At 36.4% G+C, this 21,171-nt stretch overlaps 3 protein-coding genes and 1 long non-coding RNA gene across 15 annotated transcripts in view; 3 read left to right on the top strand and 1 right to left on the bottom strand.

The window, feature by feature from the left end:
• On the top strand, positions 1,087–1,872 carry LOC105170372 (non-specific lipid-transfer protein A-like). The gene is made up of 2 exons (XM_011091112.2): positions 1,087–1,502; positions 1,606–1,872. The coding sequence occupies exons 1-2, from the start codon at positions 1,162–1,164 to the stop codon at positions 1,613–1,615; spliced, it is 351 nt and encodes a 116-aa protein (XP_011089414.1). The 5' UTR covers positions 1,087–1,161; the 3' UTR covers positions 1,616–1,872.
• On the bottom strand, positions 1,825–9,037 carry LOC105170381 (COP9 signalosome complex subunit 7). 9 transcript variants are annotated; one of them, XR_002287541.1, is made up of 10 exons: positions 8,652–9,036; positions 7,176–7,251; positions 5,977–6,065; positions 5,289–5,378; positions 4,955–4,999; positions 4,783–4,853; positions 4,031–4,169; positions 3,320–3,431; positions 2,891–2,953; positions 1,825–2,379 (listed from the first exon to the last, which is right to left on the bottom strand). XR_002287541.1 is itself a non-coding variant. In XM_011091139.2 (10 exons), exons 1-9 carry the CDS (start codon positions 8,808–8,810, stop codon positions 2,932–2,934), a joined length of 783 nt encoding a protein of 260 aa, XP_011089441.1. In that variant the 5' UTR covers positions 8,811–9,037; the 3' UTR covers positions 1,825–2,379; positions 2,891–2,931. The 9 variants fall into 9 exon arrangements, 8 of the variants coding, with proteins under 8 accessions (XP_011089441.1, XP_011089455.1, XP_020551363.1 ...); XM_011091139.2 differs by having other exon boundaries at positions 3,320–3,411; positions 8,652–9,037; XM_011091153.2 differs by lacking the exon at positions 2,891–2,953 and having other exon boundaries at positions 8,652–9,037.
• On the top strand, positions 10,163–14,087 carry LOC105170361. Of its 4 annotated transcripts, none has more exons than XR_002286737.1 (4): positions 10,163–12,885; positions 13,042–13,080; positions 13,161–13,281; positions 13,405–14,087. It is a non-coding gene; the product is annotated as an uncharacterized LOC105170361 (long non-coding RNA). The 4 variants fall into 4 exon arrangements; XR_002286735.1 differs by having other exon boundaries at positions 10,175–10,452; XR_002286736.1 differs by lacking the exon at positions 13,161–13,281.
• Positions 16,598–21,171, top strand: part of LOC105170351 (xin actin-binding repeat-containing protein 2-like) — a 4,995-nt gene continuing 421 nt past the window's right edge. The window contains exons 1-4 of the mRNA XM_011091085.2: positions 16,598–18,127; positions 18,351–18,535; positions 19,443–19,666; positions 20,420–21,168. Of these exons, the coding sequence (XP_011089387.1) occupies positions 16,834–18,127; positions 18,351–18,535; positions 19,443–19,666; positions 20,420–21,168 (2,452 nt within the window). The 5' untranslated portion in view covers positions 16,598–16,833. The remainder of the gene's footprint in view (positions 18,128–18,350; positions 18,536–19,442; positions 19,667–20,419; positions 21,169–21,171) is intronic.

The raw sequence follows: 21,171 nt of genomic DNA, 5'->3' as shown, positions 1-21,171 counted from the left end.
TTATCTAAGTCTTAAGGGGGGCGGGGGAATTATGATCGACCAATAAAAAAACAAAGTACCATAAATCACATCATATCAGCACAGCTATTGTAGATTTTATCTGTAATTATCATATTGTAAGATTCATACTCAACATGTATTAAAAATTTTCAATGTTGTTTAGTTGTGAGATATATTCGCATATAGAAAATTATACTTTCGGAATAGATGTCAGAGCAAAAACCGCTTGGTACTAAAAGTCCCCCAAATTTGGATTTAGACTAAAGATCTTTTGGATGCAAGAAAATGGTTTAAAGTTAAGAATTTCAAATAATTATAGTTTTGGGTGAAATTAAAAGCAGTAATTACATTTTTCAATAAATGGAATGTATTGATTTATGAATATATCAATATAACTAAATTATAATAAACTCGCATGAAAATGAGACAAATCGGTGAGACTCAAATCCATGACTTAGAATTAACGAGACCTCAATATTAACCACTAAATTAAGACATAATAATTGGTGATTGAAAAGGTGTTGAATATGAACAATAAAAGATTTTATAATCCGCTATAATTTAGGATTATTAAACTAATTAAGCAGGATGGATATTATTGCTAGTCAATTGTTCTACAGATCCATATATAGTGATCTTTATTTTATCAACTTATATATGTCAGGTATAAGTTTACTCAATTTAAATGCATGGATTATATTCTTTTAAAAATCTGTCTTACTGAATATTGACGTGAATGAATCATTCTGTCCTCCCCGAAACCACAAATACAGCCGTCATCTCCCAAATCCCGAGATCCAAATGCAAATATCTATCTAAATTTCGTCGTGTTTATGTACTGAATAGTGATGATGAAGCATCACACAAACCCATGCAATTGCGAATGAAACAACGAGCAGAAAAGTGGAGCAACTGTGAAGGAGATAAGAACGGTTTCAGACCCTCATGATCATCATTCCTATTTCGAGCCACGAAGATGACATCTGAGAGCAAAAAAGCAGCCAAAATAGCATAACAGCAGCTGGTAATGCTTATATTAACGAAAACAGATTAACAGACTCCAAAGAGGTTATAAATACCCCCTCTTGGAACACCAAATCCAAGCAAGCAGAACACATAATCTCGAGCAATAATTCCACATTTCCGCATCGCAAAACAAGAATGAAGGGTGGCATTGTCGCAGTCTTGGCAGTTTTTGCCATTGTCTCACTCATTGTGCAGCAGGGACAGGCTGTGACCTGCGGTCAGGTGGATGCTGCTCTGGTTCCGTGCATCAGTTACCTCACCGGACATGGAGATAGCCCATCTCCAGCATGCTGTGCTGGGGTGAAGGCAGTGAAAGGGATGGCCCAAACGACAGCCGACAAGAGGGCTTCCTGTGCCTGTGTCAAGGCTGCTGCCAACCGTTATGCCGACTTGAAGGATGATGCAGCTCAGAGTCTTCCCACCAAGTGCAATGTTCAGATGGATATTCCTGTCTCCCGCAGCGTTGATTGTGACAAGTAAGAGCAATTATGCATAGTGTGTCTCTTAGAATATAAGCTCTGATGGGGGTGTGGTTTTTGGTGATCTGAGACTCAATTCTCGTTTGGAATTTCGTTGCAGGATCAATTAAGAGGAGGAAGAGCCGAGAGGTAAGCAGCAGCAAAGTGGATTAAAATGCTATTTGTATGCTAGTAAACATAGTTCAGGAAGAGTTCGGGGAGAAAGAATAAAGGGTTCAAGAACCTGCTGCGAACTAGTGAAGATCTCTCGTTTGAGCTTTGCTTAATTTTCAAGTGAACTGAAATTTCTGCTTCCGAATAAGATTTCCTGGGTGTAATGGCTGGTTTACCTGGGTATAAAAAACTTGCTCATACTTGAGTTTTTTCACCCCCAATACGTTCTGAACCCAGCACCCTCAATTATAAACTGTTAGTCGTATACTTCTGCTGATGCTAAAACTATAAAAAATTTTGAAAAAAAAAGCTTGCTCATGTTTTCTTATCAAAAACTTGCACATACTTCTGCTGATGTGATTGAGAAAAGTTTAAAGCAGTTATTGGATGTTGTACCAATATACTTCAATCCATACGTTCCTATATGTGAACAACCGTAGAAACATGAGCTCTTAACTGTCTGTTTCTAATCACCAGCCAAAAGAAATAATAAGAGCTTACATGTTTCCCCTTGAACTCATAAAACTACACGTCATTATATGCCAAAGAAACAATGAAAAGGGGCCACAACTTTTCCTTGGCTTCTAAAGATGATGAATCAGAATCCAATAGAACAGAACTCTCCGGTCTGACTCTGTGCTGCGGTGAGCTCAGAACTCGGAAACTACCCATTTCTCAAGGACATGAACGTAATTCACTGGTCAACCAACCTACCCGGCTTCTGGAAAAATAGATATTTAAAGGGATCAGAATAGAATACCTGACAGACTATATTCAGGAATTCCAACAATAATGTTTGTGGACATGCCCGCATAATATGAGCAGCCATGAAAAGATACCACACAGTTATCCACATAATCAAAACAAGCACAAATTGGAGTGTGGGTTGAAAGGACCAAGGGATAAAGAGCGGAGGAAGACAGATAGAATAACCAATAAACAATTAATATAAAGACATCCTACGCTAATACATCATATTATCTGTTTCCACAATGACAATAGGTTGCATTTGAACAACTTCCATAAGTCCATTAAATGTAACTAGCCGCATCATAAAACCAGATATTTTCCTCATCAAATCAAAAAGAGAATTTACTGAGGTTTATAAGAGCTAATGTTGTCAATTTCAGGTCCAAATTTTGTTGACAATTTTGATGCAGTTGGATTGCCCATCTTCAAGAGCAGCAATCTTGTTTGTTGGGATGCCATGAATCCAAAAAATGGCAAGTTACCTAACCACTTGACCCTATGATCCCCTCTTAATCATATCTTCTCAACCTATGGGATGTCGTCTCCTGCACATTATTCAAGTCAAACAAGACATCAGAAATCTTATGGATCTTGACAGTAGTCATAAATTCCTACATAGTGCAAGAGATTCTCCTCTTAAAGATGATAGCTGTCTAAATTACTGACACTGTGCCCTGATCCCCTCTTCTCCTTTCTCACTGAATTAACGGTATGCCACTTGAGAAACATAATAGCGGTAGAGAAGAAAATATGTAGGGACCGAAGGACCTGGCTGTCTAGATATGTGCAACTTGTGTTCCAAAGGGGTGACAGAAGGCTAAAAGGACTAGGAGACCATGCCAGTACCATATTACAGGTCCATGAAATTCATAGCAGAATCCTAAAGTGGAAGTATGGATTTCGAAAGCTACCTCTTCGGGCGGCTACTACGATCTTCCTCAAAGTCCATTACTCCACCATGTTCAGAAAAGATCTCCTCATGCCCTCGGAACTCAACGTCTGCCTGCTCACAGTTTGTAACTTCTGCCACAACGTAAGTAAGACACATCGACCAACATATCCAGAGATTAAATGCACACTTGTCTTGTAAGTGGAAAAGGAAGATTCCAAAAACTAAAATCAAACACAGAGGTCGCCACATACAGCCAAACCAGGTACGTATATGCAATCAAAGGATAATAGGCTAAACGTCTAACCCATTCACCTTCGAAGTCTTACAACTACACAAGCAATTATTTGGCCCATCTAACATGAGAGAACTGATAAGAGACGGAAGCAGAGCTATATGCCAAACCGCGCATATGCAACTTAATAAGCTAAACCATTTACATTTGAAATCTTACAGGCAAACAAGCAATTATTTGGTGTATGTCTTTAGCGAACAGATAAGAGGCAGAAGCTTGCGGACTAGACTGAAAAACTTTATATGGGAAAGATCCATAATTCAAGCTCACTAAATTTCTAAAGTTTTACTGGAAAGTTAGCATAAGTTAGTTCCATTGGCGTTAAAGTTAATTACTATTGTTATCTTGAAAGTTAATTGCTTTACAAAGACGAGCATTGTGAACATAAGAAAAAACATTGAAATAGAAAGCACCAAAAGAAAGTCCACTTTAACTGACCTTCAAAGACAGCGTCTTCTTTACTTCTTCCACCCTTTCATCCACCTCCTTTTTGTGCTTCTTGTCTATCTCACTCATGGTATCTGCCCATTTGATCTTCTCTTGAATTGAGACAAGAAGATTTTCTGATGTAGATAGCCTGTGAAATTGTACCAAATGGATAAGAAAAAATTTGAAGGGAAACTGAAAATCAATAAGCAGCATAAACATATGAGGAACAATGACGCGCATCAAATTTCTAAAATTAGTGATCAACAAGGATCTCAAACAGGCTTTGCCAGGTAGAGTTTGCACAAAAATTCCAACGCATTGGATATAATATGACTTCATAGCAGTTGAAATTTAAGACCAATTTTGGGACAAAATTCAATACCAAAAGGTTGATGAACTCAATGCAGAGCAAAATTGCATATATTGAGGCAAAGAAGAAACTGAGTATATATGCATGTGATGGTAGTGGCAATGCTTGAGTGAAAAGTACTGCCAGGTACATTTAATAGAATCATCATCTATTCTTCAAAGAGGATATTGAATCTGAATTACAAGAGTTTGTGCCAGTTTTGGGCACTACTCTTTTCTGGTTGAGTTTCTTTTATTGTTCCGTCGCACATATAAGAAGAAGCTCCACAGAAAGAAAATATGCTGGAGACAGCTCAACCTATTGAGCCCTATATATTAGCGAACTCAGAAAGTTATGCAAAAAATTATGAACTATTAAATTAAATGTCAAGAAAATTAGGCAGAGAAACTACCAATTCGCTAGGGTCTGAATCATACTACCCAACTGTCCAGGTCTAAGATCCCTCCCTGCTGCAAATTGAACCTACAAGTTCACTGAAAGTTAGATAAGCTACCAATTACAAGTCATATAACAGCTAAACAACAGGAAAAGATTAAACTAGTCAAAAAATATTAAGGCAAGACCTCAAAGCATCTCCGCAGCTGATCCAGCTTTCCTCTGACGATCCCCTGTCCACGACAGCAGCAACAAGTTAGACGATTTGTCATCAGAATTTCCTCAATGAAGTGCCTCCAACTTTACACTCAAAATTGTAGGACAATTAATTAACAAGCATAAAGAAATTAGAAAAAGCCCAAAAAAAAAAAAAAGAAAGAGGAAGAGAAGGAGAGTTCGTGAAAAGGTAGCACGACCACTATGGCCAATGGCCAATGCATGCAATATCTACTGCAAATTCCTCCTATGACATAGGCGGCGTTAAGTATCAAAGCAGGGCAGAAATGAAAAGCAGAGACTTACCACATACATACAGTCATTGATGAGAAAATCTTCCAACTCCCGAACATTTGTAACATCCAACTCCTGCATCAATAGATCATAGGGCAATACCTATGCAAAGGCCAAGAAAATGCTTAAGAGATTAAGCATTCTGAGAAAGGAGAACCACCACCAATAAACGCATATACAAGAATGTGTTTGAAATAAAACTAAAAAAAGATGGAACGAGGATCGGTTAAATAAACTTAGTTATACAACAGGGATACAGATAGATGCCATGGAACAATATCACTCTTGTCCTAAATATTTACAACTAAAGAACAGTAGAATAGGCAAGCATTTCTTGTATGAACTAGAAAAGCAAGTCTTGATACTAAAAACCAAAAAAAGGAACAAAAGAATAAGACCAGGAAATACCCAGTAGTAGTTTTAGTATGTAAAGCTTGGCTAAAATATTCCAATATGTTCTTTGAAACCATGCGGCAGTTTAATAATTGTTAGACCATTTTACAAATTTTAATTCACACATAAATTCTTTTACAGAGATATTCACCATCTTGCTCGTTCCAACTTTAATCATAAAAACACATTCCAAATTTAAGGGAAAACCTAGAACAAACAGTGGATGGATAAAAATGGGTGAAGGGAGCTCCAACATTTGTTTAAATACACACTACGAAACACAGAGAAAGTATACATGGAAAGCTACCTTGTTTGTCTCTGCCAGAGTAAGCACAGTCAGCTGCTTCAATTTGAGGACTTGATCAGGAACCAATTGTGGAAGACGGTCAGCAGCACCTGTATCACAATAGAGAGGAAAATCTAACTCCATGGAAGAAATATCACAAAAAGGGCACTCAATGTTATATCTTATATGCACCACACAACTAAATACTTTTGACGACCTGGATGATCTTGTCGCAAGTCTTATATTTTCATGATGACATAATGGTCCGGTCAGTTTTTCCTTTTTTTTTTTTTTTTTTTTAAGCAGAGCAACTAGTAAATATTTATCACATTTCTTAATGTAGTCAAGGAACAAAGATGATTATAACACACTTGAAAAACACATAAGCACTGAGAAGAACTAATCAGTTAGTTTTGATGTTGCTTCAGGCATAGAGCTTTTGATCAGCATGAAAATCCATTATGGAGGTTTTTGTATTATGTAATCAAGTCAAAGTTAGCCTGACCATGTGAAACTAGTGCATTTGATTAGTGACTGCAAGCTGTTGCTAATGAAATTTACTTCAGTCTCGCATAATGCATTAGAGGCCTCTCCAGCAAACCTAGAAAACTGAGTTAGGTCTACCAATTTGAAAAGTCCAGGTGTCTCCAAGATATTCAGGTTTGAGTTGTGCAATATTTTCACCACCCAGTCAAAGAGAAGAGTCCTTTTTTAATACACTGAAATCATTAATCCATGATCCCTAAAGTAGACAGAGCAACTTATCTAAGAAAATCTTCCAAATAAGTTGCAAGTAAACATGCAACATCAGGAATAAAGACTATCATGCATAAGCTTTGGATGGTCAGCAGTTCTTACCATTAAGATTTTAAATAAATTATTACTATCATTAACAATACAGGGACAAAGGCATAGAAAACAAATTCCGGTTCCAGCATTTTCAAAGTCATGAACACCTATCAGAGGGGTTGCATTTATTGCAGACAGAAAAGGTGACTGAGCTGCTACTTTTAAAAATTACAGTAAGCCAACTATTTTCATCAAAACACAGAACAAAAACTGAATGTTGAAGCCATTCCAAAGAGAAAAAGGGAAAACCAGGAGAAACTGATCACAGAAATGACTTAATGTCCAAATATCCATTCCATTTACTATGTCAATAATGACGCAAAAATCGCCAATCAGTAGAAGGATGATCATTAAAAAGACTAAATGCTTACTCTTATATTCACTCCATGTACCATATGCAAACATGCGTAGCAAATCAAGCGAAGCGCTATTCTCAGTTCCTTCAAGCTGCACATAAATCCGTACACTCAGAAATGCTTTAAAAAATATAAAAAAAAATTATGCTATAACAAATAATAATAACTTCAAGCATAGACATAACAGAAGCAAAAAACTTCTAATTTGATCATTTCTGATGTTTATTGGATATCAGTCCACCAAGCTCAAGGATTGTAAGAAATACAAATTTCTTCATATATTAGTCAAAGTTTGATGTTTTCACTTCTTCGACTAAGATTCCATAAGATACTTTGGCATACACGCTAAGTGTAATATGATATTATGCCTGTTACAGTAAAAAATAAAGGTACCCATCTTCACCAAAAACCCCATAACATGTCACCAGAGATCTCACTGTGAGTTCCAAAAACATTCAGAACTGAAGTGGATATAATAGCAATTGACTCATAGGCATCAGGATGTGAAATTTTTTGAATATATTGTAGCATGTGACTCATAGCATATGATGTTATTGTAGCATATCTATATAAGGCTGAAAGACTGCACAGTTACACTATACCAACCCGATGCAAACTGATCATATCGATCTGTCTGTTGTATAATGAAATATTCCAAGAAAATAAAGTCTAGGCCAATAAAGAGATCCTTATGTTACAAATACTGAAAATTGTTATCAAACATTCTCCATATCTCAAGAGGGTTGGCTACGTTTTCTTCCAACAGATGCCCATTTTGAAAGAGGCTACCCATGGATTCTAATGTCATTTGTATTACATTTGACCATCCAATTCTTTCAAGCACACAATAACTCAGTCTTCCAAGCTCTACGGTGAATCATAAGATTCAATGGCTACTAAACCACATCCTTGAATATGTGCATGCAAATTCTCATAATATAGTTTTTTGTAAGTGTGCTGCTTAAAGAGAGAATGAAGAGTTCATCACCACTTCCTGTTAAATTCCACTATCTCAAACCAACGATAACATCGTTGAGAATGAGAAATCTTCTAATTGAACATATTCCTAATCAGCTCATCTACCCATGGCAAAAGAATTTATTATATTTGGAGTTGCTTCTCTAAAACCCTCATCTGCATACTCCAAGTGCAATTTCCTCCAAATTATTTTCCACATCAATTTCTTGTTATAACTCTGTTCCATTTCAATCCTACAGGATATACATACCCATGTATGGTAATGATACCCCAATTAAATCAGATAATAATTCAAGCGAACTAAAACGCAAAACTGCTCAAATACTTGAAATCACAAGCCCCAATCTAATCCTAAATGAAAAACAAAAAGTACCAGAGTAACGGGGCACGCCAAAAGCATTACCAGTAAAACCCTCCAAACCCCACTAATACAACAAAGTTAATTTATTCACTATCCAGAAAATAAAATCAAAAAAAGGGACCACAAATACAACAGGAACACGTGTAGTATACCTCGAGGACGTTCGAAGCGGCGATAATCTCGGAGAAAGCAAAGAGCGAGGGATGGGAAGTAGCCTCAACGATGACAGTTGAGAGCGCCGTACCCTTGAGATTTGACGCCTGCTTCACAAAGTAGTCTATGTGCTCCGCTTGCTTTTGCTCAATGTCCATATTTCAGATTCCAAGTTTCTACCGATCCACAGAAAAAAAATGTTGAAATTACAGCGGATTTGCGCGTATTAATTGTCTCTATAGAAAAGCGATATGTGTGTATATATTCAACAAACCCCAGAGCATTGAAAATCTAGGGTTTTTTCCTTCCCCTCTTTCTCCTTTTTCTTCTTTTTCTTTCTTCTCTTTCTTTTTTGGTTTGGGTTACACGAAGGTTTCTTCCGGGATGGATCCATGGATACAAATACAATTGAGCCCGTAACTATGGGTCGATTGACAATTCACCCCCTGAACAATGAAATATTATATTTATCACCCTTTTTACAAAAAAAGTAAAGCTTACACCTACATAATGTGAATTTTCCTCTATATTTTTTAGAAACAACTGCACCGCTAAGTTTTGGTGTAATTATACTTTAAATTCATATAGTTTGAAAAATTAGACTACTACTTTTAATATTTATTTTTATCTAATATATACATCTTTTTATTTGTCAAAATTCACAAAATTTGTTGAAATTAGTAAAATAATTAAATGAAAATTTATATTTACTCTCGATTCACTAACTATTGATTTATTACAAGTCAAATAAATCTTTTTTTATCAACTATTCATATACATATTCACACTTGATACATGCAAATATGTACATTTTCAACTTTATAAGGATAATTTGGGGGAAAAATTTGTTTGACCTTCAATAAGTCAGTCAATAAATTAATCGATAGTAAATATATATTTTCATCCAATCGTTCTTCAAATTATATAAATTTCAAATGACATATGAATTTATTTGTATAATAAAAATAAATATCAATAATATTATTAAATTTAATTTCTCAAATTATAAAGTGTTTACATATAGTTACATCAAATTTCAAAAGAGAACAATACAATCATCTATATACTCTTGTTTTTCTTTTCTTTTCCTTTTTTTACTTTTTAGTATAGTCAACATATTCTTTTGATACAATCTTACTCAACGTGCTTTTATTTTATTTGTGGAGAAAATACGAAAATGTAAAATTACTATGTCCGTTCAGTACTTATAATTTATTGAAAACTAGTTGTTGTGGCATGCTGTTTCTGCATGAATATAATAAATAATTCACAATTTAAAATATATTATACAATAATAAAATATATAGATTAACTTATTACGTTAAAAAGGAAAGAAAGAAAAAAATATAAAAGAAGATTTGAAAAATTGAATAAGTTAATTATATTATTAGTTAGAGGGTATTTTTTGATTTTATAAAAGATTAATGCGACGGTATCATTAACCGCTATTTATAAATGTGGAAGGCTTTTGGTTTTTATATAGGATAGATGTAATTTAGGTAATAAAGGTTGAAAATATAATAAAGAGGTGATAGATGGAGTTGGGAGTTCCAACAAAGTAAAAGGGGCAAATGTGAAATTCCAAGAAATAAGGAGGTAGTCTGTCTTCCCCTAACATTACCAGTTTGCATTTGGCGTGTGCTTGAGAATTAAATTCATGCAGCCAATAACCCATTAAACAAAGTTTTCACGAGTCACCCCTTGTCGACTTAAAATTGTTCATATGCTTCACTGAGTCTCAAGTACGACGACCAAGACGGCATCCGATCCGCCAACGACGACCGCATCCGCCAGCAATCTGTACGCTAACCTCCTCTTCCTCTCCACCATTTGCTTTTTTGCTCGCAATCTATTATTTCAATTTGTATGTTATATTACGAGATTGATATGGTCATAGTGAACCGGGGGACATAATTTTCTGTGGACATGAGTAGCACTGTTTTGGGTTTTTGACACTCTTATTGAAGCTGTACATTGTGCTGTAGAAAAGGAATTGCGTCGAAAAGGCATGTGTGAAGAGTGACTATGTCCATCTGTTTGTTCAAAGGCCTCTTAGGGGATCCCAAAAGTAGAAACGATAAAAAACGCTACCACCTTTTCATAGGATTAGATCAGTCGTGATATGGATTTGGTTGTTTTGCTAACTAAATTGACTTGAGTTGAACATGCCGTTGTCCGAACTTTTTTGAATTGATGTTGACCTTGAAAGATTGTGCTTGAGCTTGGTTTCATTATCAAACCAATCGAACTCAAATGAGTTTCAATTAAATCAAACACGAATTAAGCTCAAGTAGTTTGAATTTTCAAGTATATTGTATCATTTTTATATTAATGAAATCTAGTTTTGGCCCAAGCTTGAAAGCTTGTCAAACAAAAAAATGTATTCAAGTTTGGTTTGTTAAGTTTAATGATTAGAGCTCAAACGAGCTTTTATCGAATGATTTCAATCGAGTATCCTGTAGTTTGATATTTTTTTTTTTTTGGCCTAGTTTCATACAGAGTGGTATGTATGGTTTTATTTCACTTTCTTATTGCTTTCCATGAAATCTGGAAATGGTACTTTCTCGTTATGTGGCCACTAGAACATGCTTTACCAATTTTATGACTGCGAAATAAGCCTGGACGATAAGGGCAGTGCTAAGCGGAAGATAATGTCATTTGGAGCTGGCTTCATTACAACATCCTTTTCCGTTGGAAATGCTTGAGTTTTCATGTGGGATGTGATTGATATCTCATGTTATTGGCTTAAACTATTAATAGATCTATCAGTCAGCTCAGTTTTTACTTTTGAACATTCACTTTTAGTTAGTTTTGTCCATGTTATTTAAGACATCAAAAAAGAAAAAGTTTGTGTATGGTTCGTTAAGCCCTCTGCTTCTTTCTTTACAATGCTCACATGCCACTCATGTACTAATGCATGTAAGTGTCTATCATCATACATCAAATCATCCCCCTCAAGAATGTCCAAATACTAGTTGTTGGTGCCAGCTAATTGTTATTGGGGTACATTTTCCACCCTCCAATTCCCTAAAATTATAAAATTGTCAGATTGGACCCTCATATTACTAATTACTTTCCGCCTGAATTTTGTACCGAGAGAATGATTAAGCCGAAGTTGGATGGGTAGCCGTCAACTCATTTTGGTGAACTATTTGGTTAATTGACCGCATGAAACATGAAATAAAAAGCTTGGTATAAATAAAAAAGAAAGAAGGCCAAAAGTTTTTCATTTAGTTTATTGATTTGGATAAATTTGGTGTAATTGGTTTGTTTTCTTATGATTGGTTGGTAATTTAAAAACAAGTAAATGTTTTTATCAGTTATTGTTATCGAAATTATTTACTTGATTACTAAATTTCTGAATTCGTTTAGAAAGAGAGGAAGTGCTCTGGCAATGAAGACAAACTAGAAACGCAAATCGAATGTAGAGTCCTGCTGTTGTATGCTAGAACGTTTTCCTTTCTTTTATTTTGCCAAGTATACGAGTGCCACAACTATTATTGTTTGTCCCACAAAAATTTTAGATGAAGCAAGTGAGTATCATAGCTTAAAAATTTTCAGAAGGCAGTCCGATTATACAGTAATTTGTTTGTCATAAAGCTCTTGATATTATGATTTATGGATACAATGTAATCCCCTTTATATAGAGGCTGTACGATCTAGATGCTGGAGGAAGATATTTCAGTTAACAGTGATGGTTCTTATATATCAAGCATATGTTGGGGAACTAGTTTTGATTGATCTTGTGAAAGATAGTTCGCAAGTTTGAGTCCCAGGTGGAGTTGGGAACTAGTTTTAAACCAAAAAAGAAAAAAAAAACAGAGAGAGAGAGAAGAAGAACAAAACATCAACAGTGATGGGATCTATGTATCAAGCATGTTGTTGCATTTCTCCTGGGGCAAAAAAAGTGGTTTCATCATCCTTTTTTGTCCCATTTGAGGCAACAATTTTGTTGAAAGGGATGCTGTGAAATTATGTTACCAAAAACGTTAAAGCCTTCACTAGATCGCTACTAGAAAAAAATCTCAAGGCTAAAACTGCTTGATACTTGACGAAATGGGAAGTATTGTTTAATGGGTGTTGGTGCAGTCAGAAGTGAGAGTCTTCTGGTCTCAGGGCATGTGGTGCTAAGTAACCTGAAGGGAGTCCTCAGCATTCATGTAAACGTTCTGAGGTTTAATTGTGTTCTTATTCGCCATCAAGTGTACTTCACTAGATCACGGATTTTTCCCGGTAACTCTTCAGCTTGTAACAATCTTTCACTTTCATACACTTCGACATTCATTTGTATGAAGCAATCCCCTCTCAATGACTCCTTTACCGCAATGTAGTTTCTTTCCATATCATATTAAAAGCCTTGCTGAAAGTTCTATGAATTTTCTCTTTCAGGAGCGTTACTGTGTGGCTTATGCAATCAACCTTGCATTGGTATGCGCATTTCATTCTTAGTTATAAATCCTTATGGTGGTTGCTGTAAATACTCAGCAGATGTACTTTTACGCTTACAGGGTCTGGTCTATTCGAGAAATTTGTTGGTTTCCTCAATGAGAATGAGTCGTGTGCCTCTGCAAACGTCTATTTTAAAAGCATTTGATATGAAATGAAGCACGTGACTCTCGTGCACCAGGGGTGGGTTGGGGTGGTGGTGTCTCTGAACCAGTTCGTTAGTTCTAAAGAATGAAAATATGCATGGCATTCATCTTTGTTTATTTTATCTGACTCTAATGGGAAGATCCCTTTCCTTTCTGCTAGCTGTTTGCCAAAGACAACGTGGTAGGGACCTTAGAGCACACAACTGTGTCATTCCATGGGCCTCTGTGGGACATTTGGTCTTTGTGGAGAAAGCAACCTCTTGAATCCTCTACCCCTTTCTAAATGGTATTTTCTCCATTCTCTCTTCTTCCTTGTTCCTTTTTTGTACTGACTTGGATATCCTACACCAAGTGAAGGGTAGATGGGGACATTTAATGTTCCATCATGTCCTACTCATGTACTGCACCCATTAATTCTCAAGTTCAAGCAAAAATGAGACAATGATGAGGGATCAGATTGCAATTTCACAGCCTGCTGGGTCAGCTTAGAAAATCAAATGGATGCAGGGGCCTGGACCCTTTTTGAAAAAAGAGGTAGCTGCACTGGAATAAATCAATGCTGACAAAGGAATTTATTTGAGGTGGGGGCTAGAGCAAGTTCACCTTTTTAGGTGGGAAACAATGAAAATAGTTCCATCATTTTCTATGGATTGGACTTGGTTTCATCTTCCTCACCTCTACTTGAATGCTAGAATTCCCCTATGTTTGGGAAACTAAATTAACATATATAGAGAGAATTATTGCAGCTTTGAGAAAATGTGCTTGGTTTTAGGACAGTTTTTGGATGAAGTATGTTAGCTTCTAACGTATATGGTACTAACGATTATTTATAAAATTGTCATTATTGATATGCTAACTCTATGTTTTGATTTATTTCAAATGATCATGATCCTTTTTCTGGTATCAAATACAATGTCTATAAACTACAAAATACATATTCTTTTGGTAAATTACAATGGACTCTCTTAAAATTTATCACAAGTACAAATATTTTTTATTATTTAAAAAATTACAAATACTCCAATAGATTAAGGAAAGTCTTACAAGTAACTCCCTATAATCTATTGTCACAAAGAGTATTTGGTAGATGGTCTATAATTCTAAAGAGTATTTATAAATTTTTAAATATTAATGTGGCATTATAATTATGATAAATTTTAAGAAAACTATTGTAAGTTACCTTTTTTTTTTCTTCAACAGGAACTCGAGAAACATTTTTCTTAGTGAATTGATGATAAAATAGAAATAAATAAATGAAAAAAAAGGTAAGGAAAGTCGCAATTAAAAAGTTAGATAAAGCGTGTGATCTTGATGGTTGGGTCCAGATAGAGAAAGGTGGGGGTGGAAAAGATATCCTTTCACAAATTTCAACCTCCTTATTATTTTCACCTCCCCTTTCTTGCCTTTAATTTCCTGCGCATCCAACATTACTCACCACTTTTTGTAGCTTTATTGTTTTACACAAACTTAAAATTTGAATTCTTGTCGTAACTTTTAAGAAAAAAGAAATTTTAAAAACTGGTAAAAATACCTATATCTATATTTTTAAGACTGTCAAAATTCCAAGAATAAATTCTTGTGGGTTAAAGTTGGTTAACACCCCACCAGTCTGCAGCTTCTTAAAGGGGAGAAGAAGAAAAAGCAATAAAATTGAATAAAAGGTACCATGACATGTAATATTTTGCTTTAAATAAATTAATCATTTTTGGGTTTCTTTTGATTTAAATTAAAACTATATGTGAACTTCCCTTGGAAGACAAAGGGTTTAATCATGGTGGACTTTTTGAATAACGTGACCTTTTATTAAATTTTTAATGTGTAAGATGCGAAATATTGATATATATTGGATAAGAGAGCGACAAGATCATATAGAGAAATTGGATGTAAGCATTTCAAACTATAAACATTTGAACACAAATTATTTTTTAAAATTAATTTTATGATAAATATATTAAACTTATCATATAATTAATATACAATTAAAAAAAAAAAAAGTAACAAATCACCTAATAAATACCACTGCACTTCCCCTTCAAAGTTCAAGTTATGGAACCTAATTTCCAAAAATATTTGGTTTTTCTCCTTTTGTTGCTTCAAAATATTTAACTACTCAACCCCCCTTTGTTTTTTTCTACCTAAGATGCTCCGTATATGCCTTCTACCAAAACCAAAAATCCAAAAACAAAGCCCACCCACCTAAATTTTACCCTTTTACTGTATTTTTAATTTTATCTTACGAGTTTGAGTTTCTTGGATTTTGGTTTATAGTTTACTTCTAACAATGTCTTGTTTGTTTGTTTTCTTTGAATATAGTGATTGATGTTAAAAATATTAATGTATTAAATTAATATTTAAATTTAAATGTATTAAATGGTGCAGTAACAAATTAAATTTTATAAGTAAATATATATATATATATATATAAAACACACATTTCCCCCTCCCCCCCCCCACCCTCACTTTGTAACACATTGTATGGTTAAGAGGACCTTTTTTTACACATTGTATGGTTAAGAGTACCTCAACCTTTCTTTAAACCTAAGCTTTAGACACTATAATTCCTCTACTTGATTTTTTTGTTCATGACTACTACACCACCCACCTCTTTTGTTGCACTAATTATAATAATTAGTGGCTTAATTTTATTAATTATTTCATAGCTTTAATTAACTAATCCAATTAATATATTTAACAGTAACAAAAAGGTAAAAAACTAAAAGGTAATTTACTGATACTTAGTAGAATTGTACAAAGATCTGATTAAAATACATCTGAACAGCACCGACAAGACAAAAGCATTGTATTTAATTAATGCTATTGTGATTATATAATAATAATAATAAAAAAAAATCAGTGTATTAGCAGTAATAATCAATTAATTACAAATCCATAAAGCCGAGAATGTTAACCTACCAAATTAGCCCACCTCAGATCTCAAACAACCCCTTACGCTAAAAAATTAAAAATCAAATTATTCGATATTTAATTTAAATTAATAATTTGTTTAATTGCATGAATTTATTTGAATTATGTTTAAATACATTTTTTACTTTAGTGAAAATTAAAATTCAGTTCCAATTAAAATTAAAATTAATTAGGATTTGAGGAAGAATTGTTGTTTTGATTATGATAATTAATTATAAAAGAAATATGTATATTTGGTAGTAATGTTGGGGGGAAAGGAAGAGGAAATTAAGCAGAGTATTAAGAACCTCAGATTTATTGCATTGAAATCATTAAAGAAAAAAAAGAAAATATTTTTAATACAAATAAAATCAGATCATATCTAAATATTATTTAGAGAGATTGTAATAACAACAAAGACAGTATTTTCTACAAAAATGATTTGGCTTTAAGTAGTGGAGGAGGAGACGAGAGAGAGAGAGAGTGAAGTGAAGTGTAGTGTGTGAACTGTGTGAAAAATATAGGCACACGGATGGGACATCAGCTGTCCATTGTCTTACTCCTCCTTCCTCCGCCACCATTCTATCTCTAGTCTCCACCCAACTCCGCCACCCCTTTTCATCTTTTGGGTTTTATTTTCCCCCTTGAATAAATCTAAAGAGAATAGATAGATTGGTGTGGGGAAATGGGTTGCACGGCGTCCAAGCTGGACAACGAGGACACTGTGCGCCGCTGCAAGGAGCGGCGCCGCCTCATGAAGGAGGCTGTCTACGCCCGCCATCACCTCGCCGCAGCCCACTCCGACTACTGCCGCTCGCTCCGCATCACCCCCGCCTTCCCCCTCCGCCCCCCCTCTTCCCCCACCAGTTTCAACCTTAACCCCCAAAGTTTTCCCCCCCCGCCGAAGCATCACGTTCCTACCCCCTCTCCTTCCCCCTCTCTGCACCCTCCTCCTCCGCCGCCTCCCATTTCCACCGCCTCCTCCCAGCATCACGACCGACAACCACCGCCGCCGATTCGTCGGAAAAAGCCCGTTAAACTCCCCCACATTCTCTCAGACTCAAGCTTCTCGTCTTCTCCACCTCCCAACCATAATTTCACTTACAATGCAAGAGCCAATTCAACTTACTCGAGCACTCCTTCTCAAGCTTCTTCAGTCTGGAATTGGGATAATTTCTACCCTCCCCCTTCTCCTCCTACTTCTGAATACTTCCGGCAACTCCACAACAACAAGAACACCAGAACTCCAACGGACAATGATAATTCGGATGATGATCTCTACACGGACAATGATAATGATGATAAAGCCTCAAGCTTTACTTCATATTCCAATGTCCGGGATCAGGGCGATGAGTATCAGAATCCTTTTAGCAGCAATCAGGGCAAGCATTTCGACGACCGAGCATCAAATTACTCGTCATATTCACGGTACTCAGAGAGTGATTATGCAAAAAATTCCGTGAGACAAGGCCCTGAAGCAGTGCAGAAGAAAGGGCCAAATTTGAAACATTGGGAAAGCGAAGAGGAGGAAACGGAGAGAGAAGAGGTTCAGTGCAGTGAATGGGGAGACCATGATCATTGCAGTAGTACAAGTACCTCGTCCGACGAGGATGAGAGGGAGGATTTGAAGTCAAGATCTGATTTTGGGACAAGGTCCAATTTTGGGTCGGTGAAAAATGAGGTTGCTGCTGCGCCTGCTAATACTGGGAGTGCTAATTTGAATGCAAACTCCAAATTCTCGAGTAAATCGGAGAAGCTATCTTCGGAGGATGATGGCAAGTCTTCAGTCAGTTGGGGAGATGGCAACAACGAGAGGGCGAATTCTGCCAGGAGGATTGTGGTGCGGCACAAAGATTTGGCCGAGATTGTAGCGGCTATCAGGGAGTATTTTGATAAGGCTGCTTCTGCCGGAGAGCAGGTCTCTGAGATGCTTGAAATTGGCAGGGCTCAGCTTGATCGGAGCTTCAAGCAATTAAAAAGTAAATTTTGACTGTCAAGTTATTTGAATGAAGAATTGAGGTTGATTCAGATGGAGTAGTAATTTACTGTTAATTTTTCCAGTTAACATGATTTTTAGTGATTTTTAAAGCACAAACTTTGGTTTTCAGGTTTAGTCTTCTTAGGTCCTTTTAATATTTCAAGTATTAATTCACGATTGCTGCAATTGGAAAGTTGAACGTTCAATTGATATTTGTTTTACAGAGACGGTGTATCATTCTAGTGGAATGTTGAGTAACCTGAGCTCCAGTTGGACATCAAAGCCTCCTTTGGCAGTTAAATACCGGTTCGAGCCAAGTTCAATTGATCAGTCCAGCGGTCCAAAAAGCCTTTGTTCAACGTTGGAACGGCTCTTGGCTTGGGAGAAGAAACTATATCAAGAAGTAAAGGTAATGATCTAAATTTCGAATTTGGCCATGTTGGTTCTTCAGCATTCTGGTCAAGTTTTTCTTATTTTTCTCTAAGATTCATGTGTAGTTCTTCTCTTACACGTATTATCTTGGCAGTGTATAGACATCATTGTTGACAATTGCGTAAAGTAATCCTTTTTCCTTGGCTGTATTTTGATAATGAAATGACATAGCAGTACCCATAAAGGAAGGGGAGGATTACATATCTTTGGAACATTAGTCTTTAGTTGGGTGGTGGTGTTATATTTGAAGGCTTAAGCTTATCCTTTAGTGCTTGTCTTCTGTTAGCTTGTTTGGTTGGATTCCCTTTATAGAGAATGACTAAAACACCCTGAGGGGATGACTGTGGTGTGTGACAAGGACAGCCTGGAATGATCTTAGGTTGTCAACTTGGAACATGCTGGTGGGTCTGCCTTCCAGCAAACTTGTCTTTAGTTCCAGCAGATGTGTGCCAGTTATGAAGAAAAAAGCATGAAATATTTACTATTTTGAACAACTTTTCATTTAACTAAATTTCTACATAGTCGATCAGTTAGAAAGTATGTTGTACCTGGAGTATGCTGCAGTATGTTTTGTCATCACATGCTTAGAGTAATATTATTCTAGGGGTGCTGCTTCTGCATGTTGGAATTCTCTGCATTTTTGGAGTAAAGTGCGATCAGAATCCAGAAAGCTGACTATTTCCTCTCCATAGTGATTTTTTCGTTTCACTAGTGCTGAAATTCTGTAGCTATGAAATAGGCATTTTAAAAAATCAAACAGCTACAAGTCTTTGTGTGCACTGTTCTTTTGTAGAGCATCATTAATACCTTAATCAAATTATGAATCAGGTGCCACTTTCGTTATACCGTTTTTAATTTCTGATAGATGTTGGTAATCAATTTAGGCTAGAGAAGGAGTGAAAATCGAGCATGAGAAGAAGTTGTCTTCACTTCAAAGTCAGGAGTACCGGGGGGAAGACGAATCCAAGTTGGACAAGACAAAGGCATCAATAACGAGACTTCAATCTCTGATTGTGGTGACATCTCAAGCTGTTTCAACTACCTCATCTGCTATTATAGGTCTTCGGGACTCTGATCTCGTCCCACAGCTCGTTGAACTTTGTCACGGGTAAATATATTCCTTCTTTGCCTGCAGTAAATATCAGTTCTTGATTGTGTGTTAGGTGGATAGCAATAGCATCCAGATCTAAATCATTTTATTTGTCCGTTGTGTGGTTTAATAATATCGAAATCATCAATGAGGTGTTGGCATTTGGTCCCTCTAGTTTCTGACTTGTTAAGAACATGCTAGTGCTTTTGCTGCTTTATTGCAGTAATAGATGTAACATTATGATGTTTTGTTCTCCATGTGTATTACAATCTTGTCTAGTCAGCTTGCACCTGGAGCCTGTCCATTTTCCACCAGCCGTGTCAGAATTGTCTGTGGTCCCATGGAGATTACTTTCTTCCTTGGTTACTTATGTAAAGGTCAATTTACAATTGTACTTAAATGCATGGCTATAGTCCAAACGAGCTTTGAAAAATGCCATGTTTAAGGTTTTCTCAAAACAGAGTCGAGATAATATAGGTTACTTTTACTTGAGATCACTCATTGTGAGTGTGAGTGTCTCCAAGAAATTTCTCAGCATGTTAAATCTGTTAACATGGGAAAAATGTTAGTAAAATGGCATCTTTGGTGGCATTGATTGGTTAAATGGGACTTCTGTTGTATTACTGCCAGATAATGAACATAGTCATTTCCTTTGATTGTATGAGCTATGGGAAGATTAATATGACTTGGATATTGGAAAAGGAGTTCATTGTTCCAAGTTGTATATGTTTAACCCACAATTCGGATTCACACTGTTGAAAATAATTGCAGGTTCATGTACATGTGGAGATCAATGAATCAGTTTCATGAAGTCCAGAATGACATAGTGCAGCAAGTTCGCGGACTCGTTAACCACACAAACAAAGGCGAATCAACGTCTGATCTACACAGGCAGGCAACACGGGATCTTGAGTCAGCCGTATCAGCCTGGCACTCCAGTTTCTGCCGCCTGATAAAGTTTCAAAGGGACTTTGTCCGCTCTCTCCACGGTTGGTTCAAGCTCACGCTCATCCCTGTTAACAGCGAACCAACCAACGGCAACAGGGAACTTTCCGAGGTCTTTACTTTCTGTGACGAGTGGAAACTTGCACTCGACCGCATACCGGATACCGTTGCATCTGAAGCCATCAAAAGCTTCATCAATGTCGTCCATTCAATATCTTTGAAACAAATAGAGGAGCTCAAGATCAAGAAACGAACCGAAACAGCATCAAAGGAGCTTGAGAAAAAAGCTTCCTCTCTCAGGAACATCGAGAAGAAATACTACCACTCATACTCCATGGTCGGCATAGGACTTCCCGATACTGGGCCGGATAACGGCCACGCCTTGGATGCACGAGACCCATTGGCTGACAAAAAGGCGGAGCTTGCCACATGCCAAAGGCGGGTGGAAGACGAAATGCTTAAACACGCAAAGGCCGTGGAGGTGACTAGAGCAATGACACTGAACAACATCCAAACAGGGTTGCCTGGAGTTTTCCAAGCTATGACCAGTTTCTCTGCCTTGATAACCGAGGCTCTCG

The sequence above is a fragment of the Sesamum indicum genome, linkage group LG1 (assembly GCF_000512975.1).
Source record: "Sesamum indicum cultivar Zhongzhi No. 13 linkage group LG1, S_indicum_v1.0, whole genome shotgun sequence".
In the NCBI taxonomy this organism is placed as follows: Eukaryota; Viridiplantae; Streptophyta; class Magnoliopsida; order Lamiales; family Pedaliaceae; genus Sesamum; species Sesamum indicum.
The sequence above is the reverse complement of the archived record's forward strand: the minus strand, read 5'-3'. Positions and strand labels throughout refer to the sequence as shown.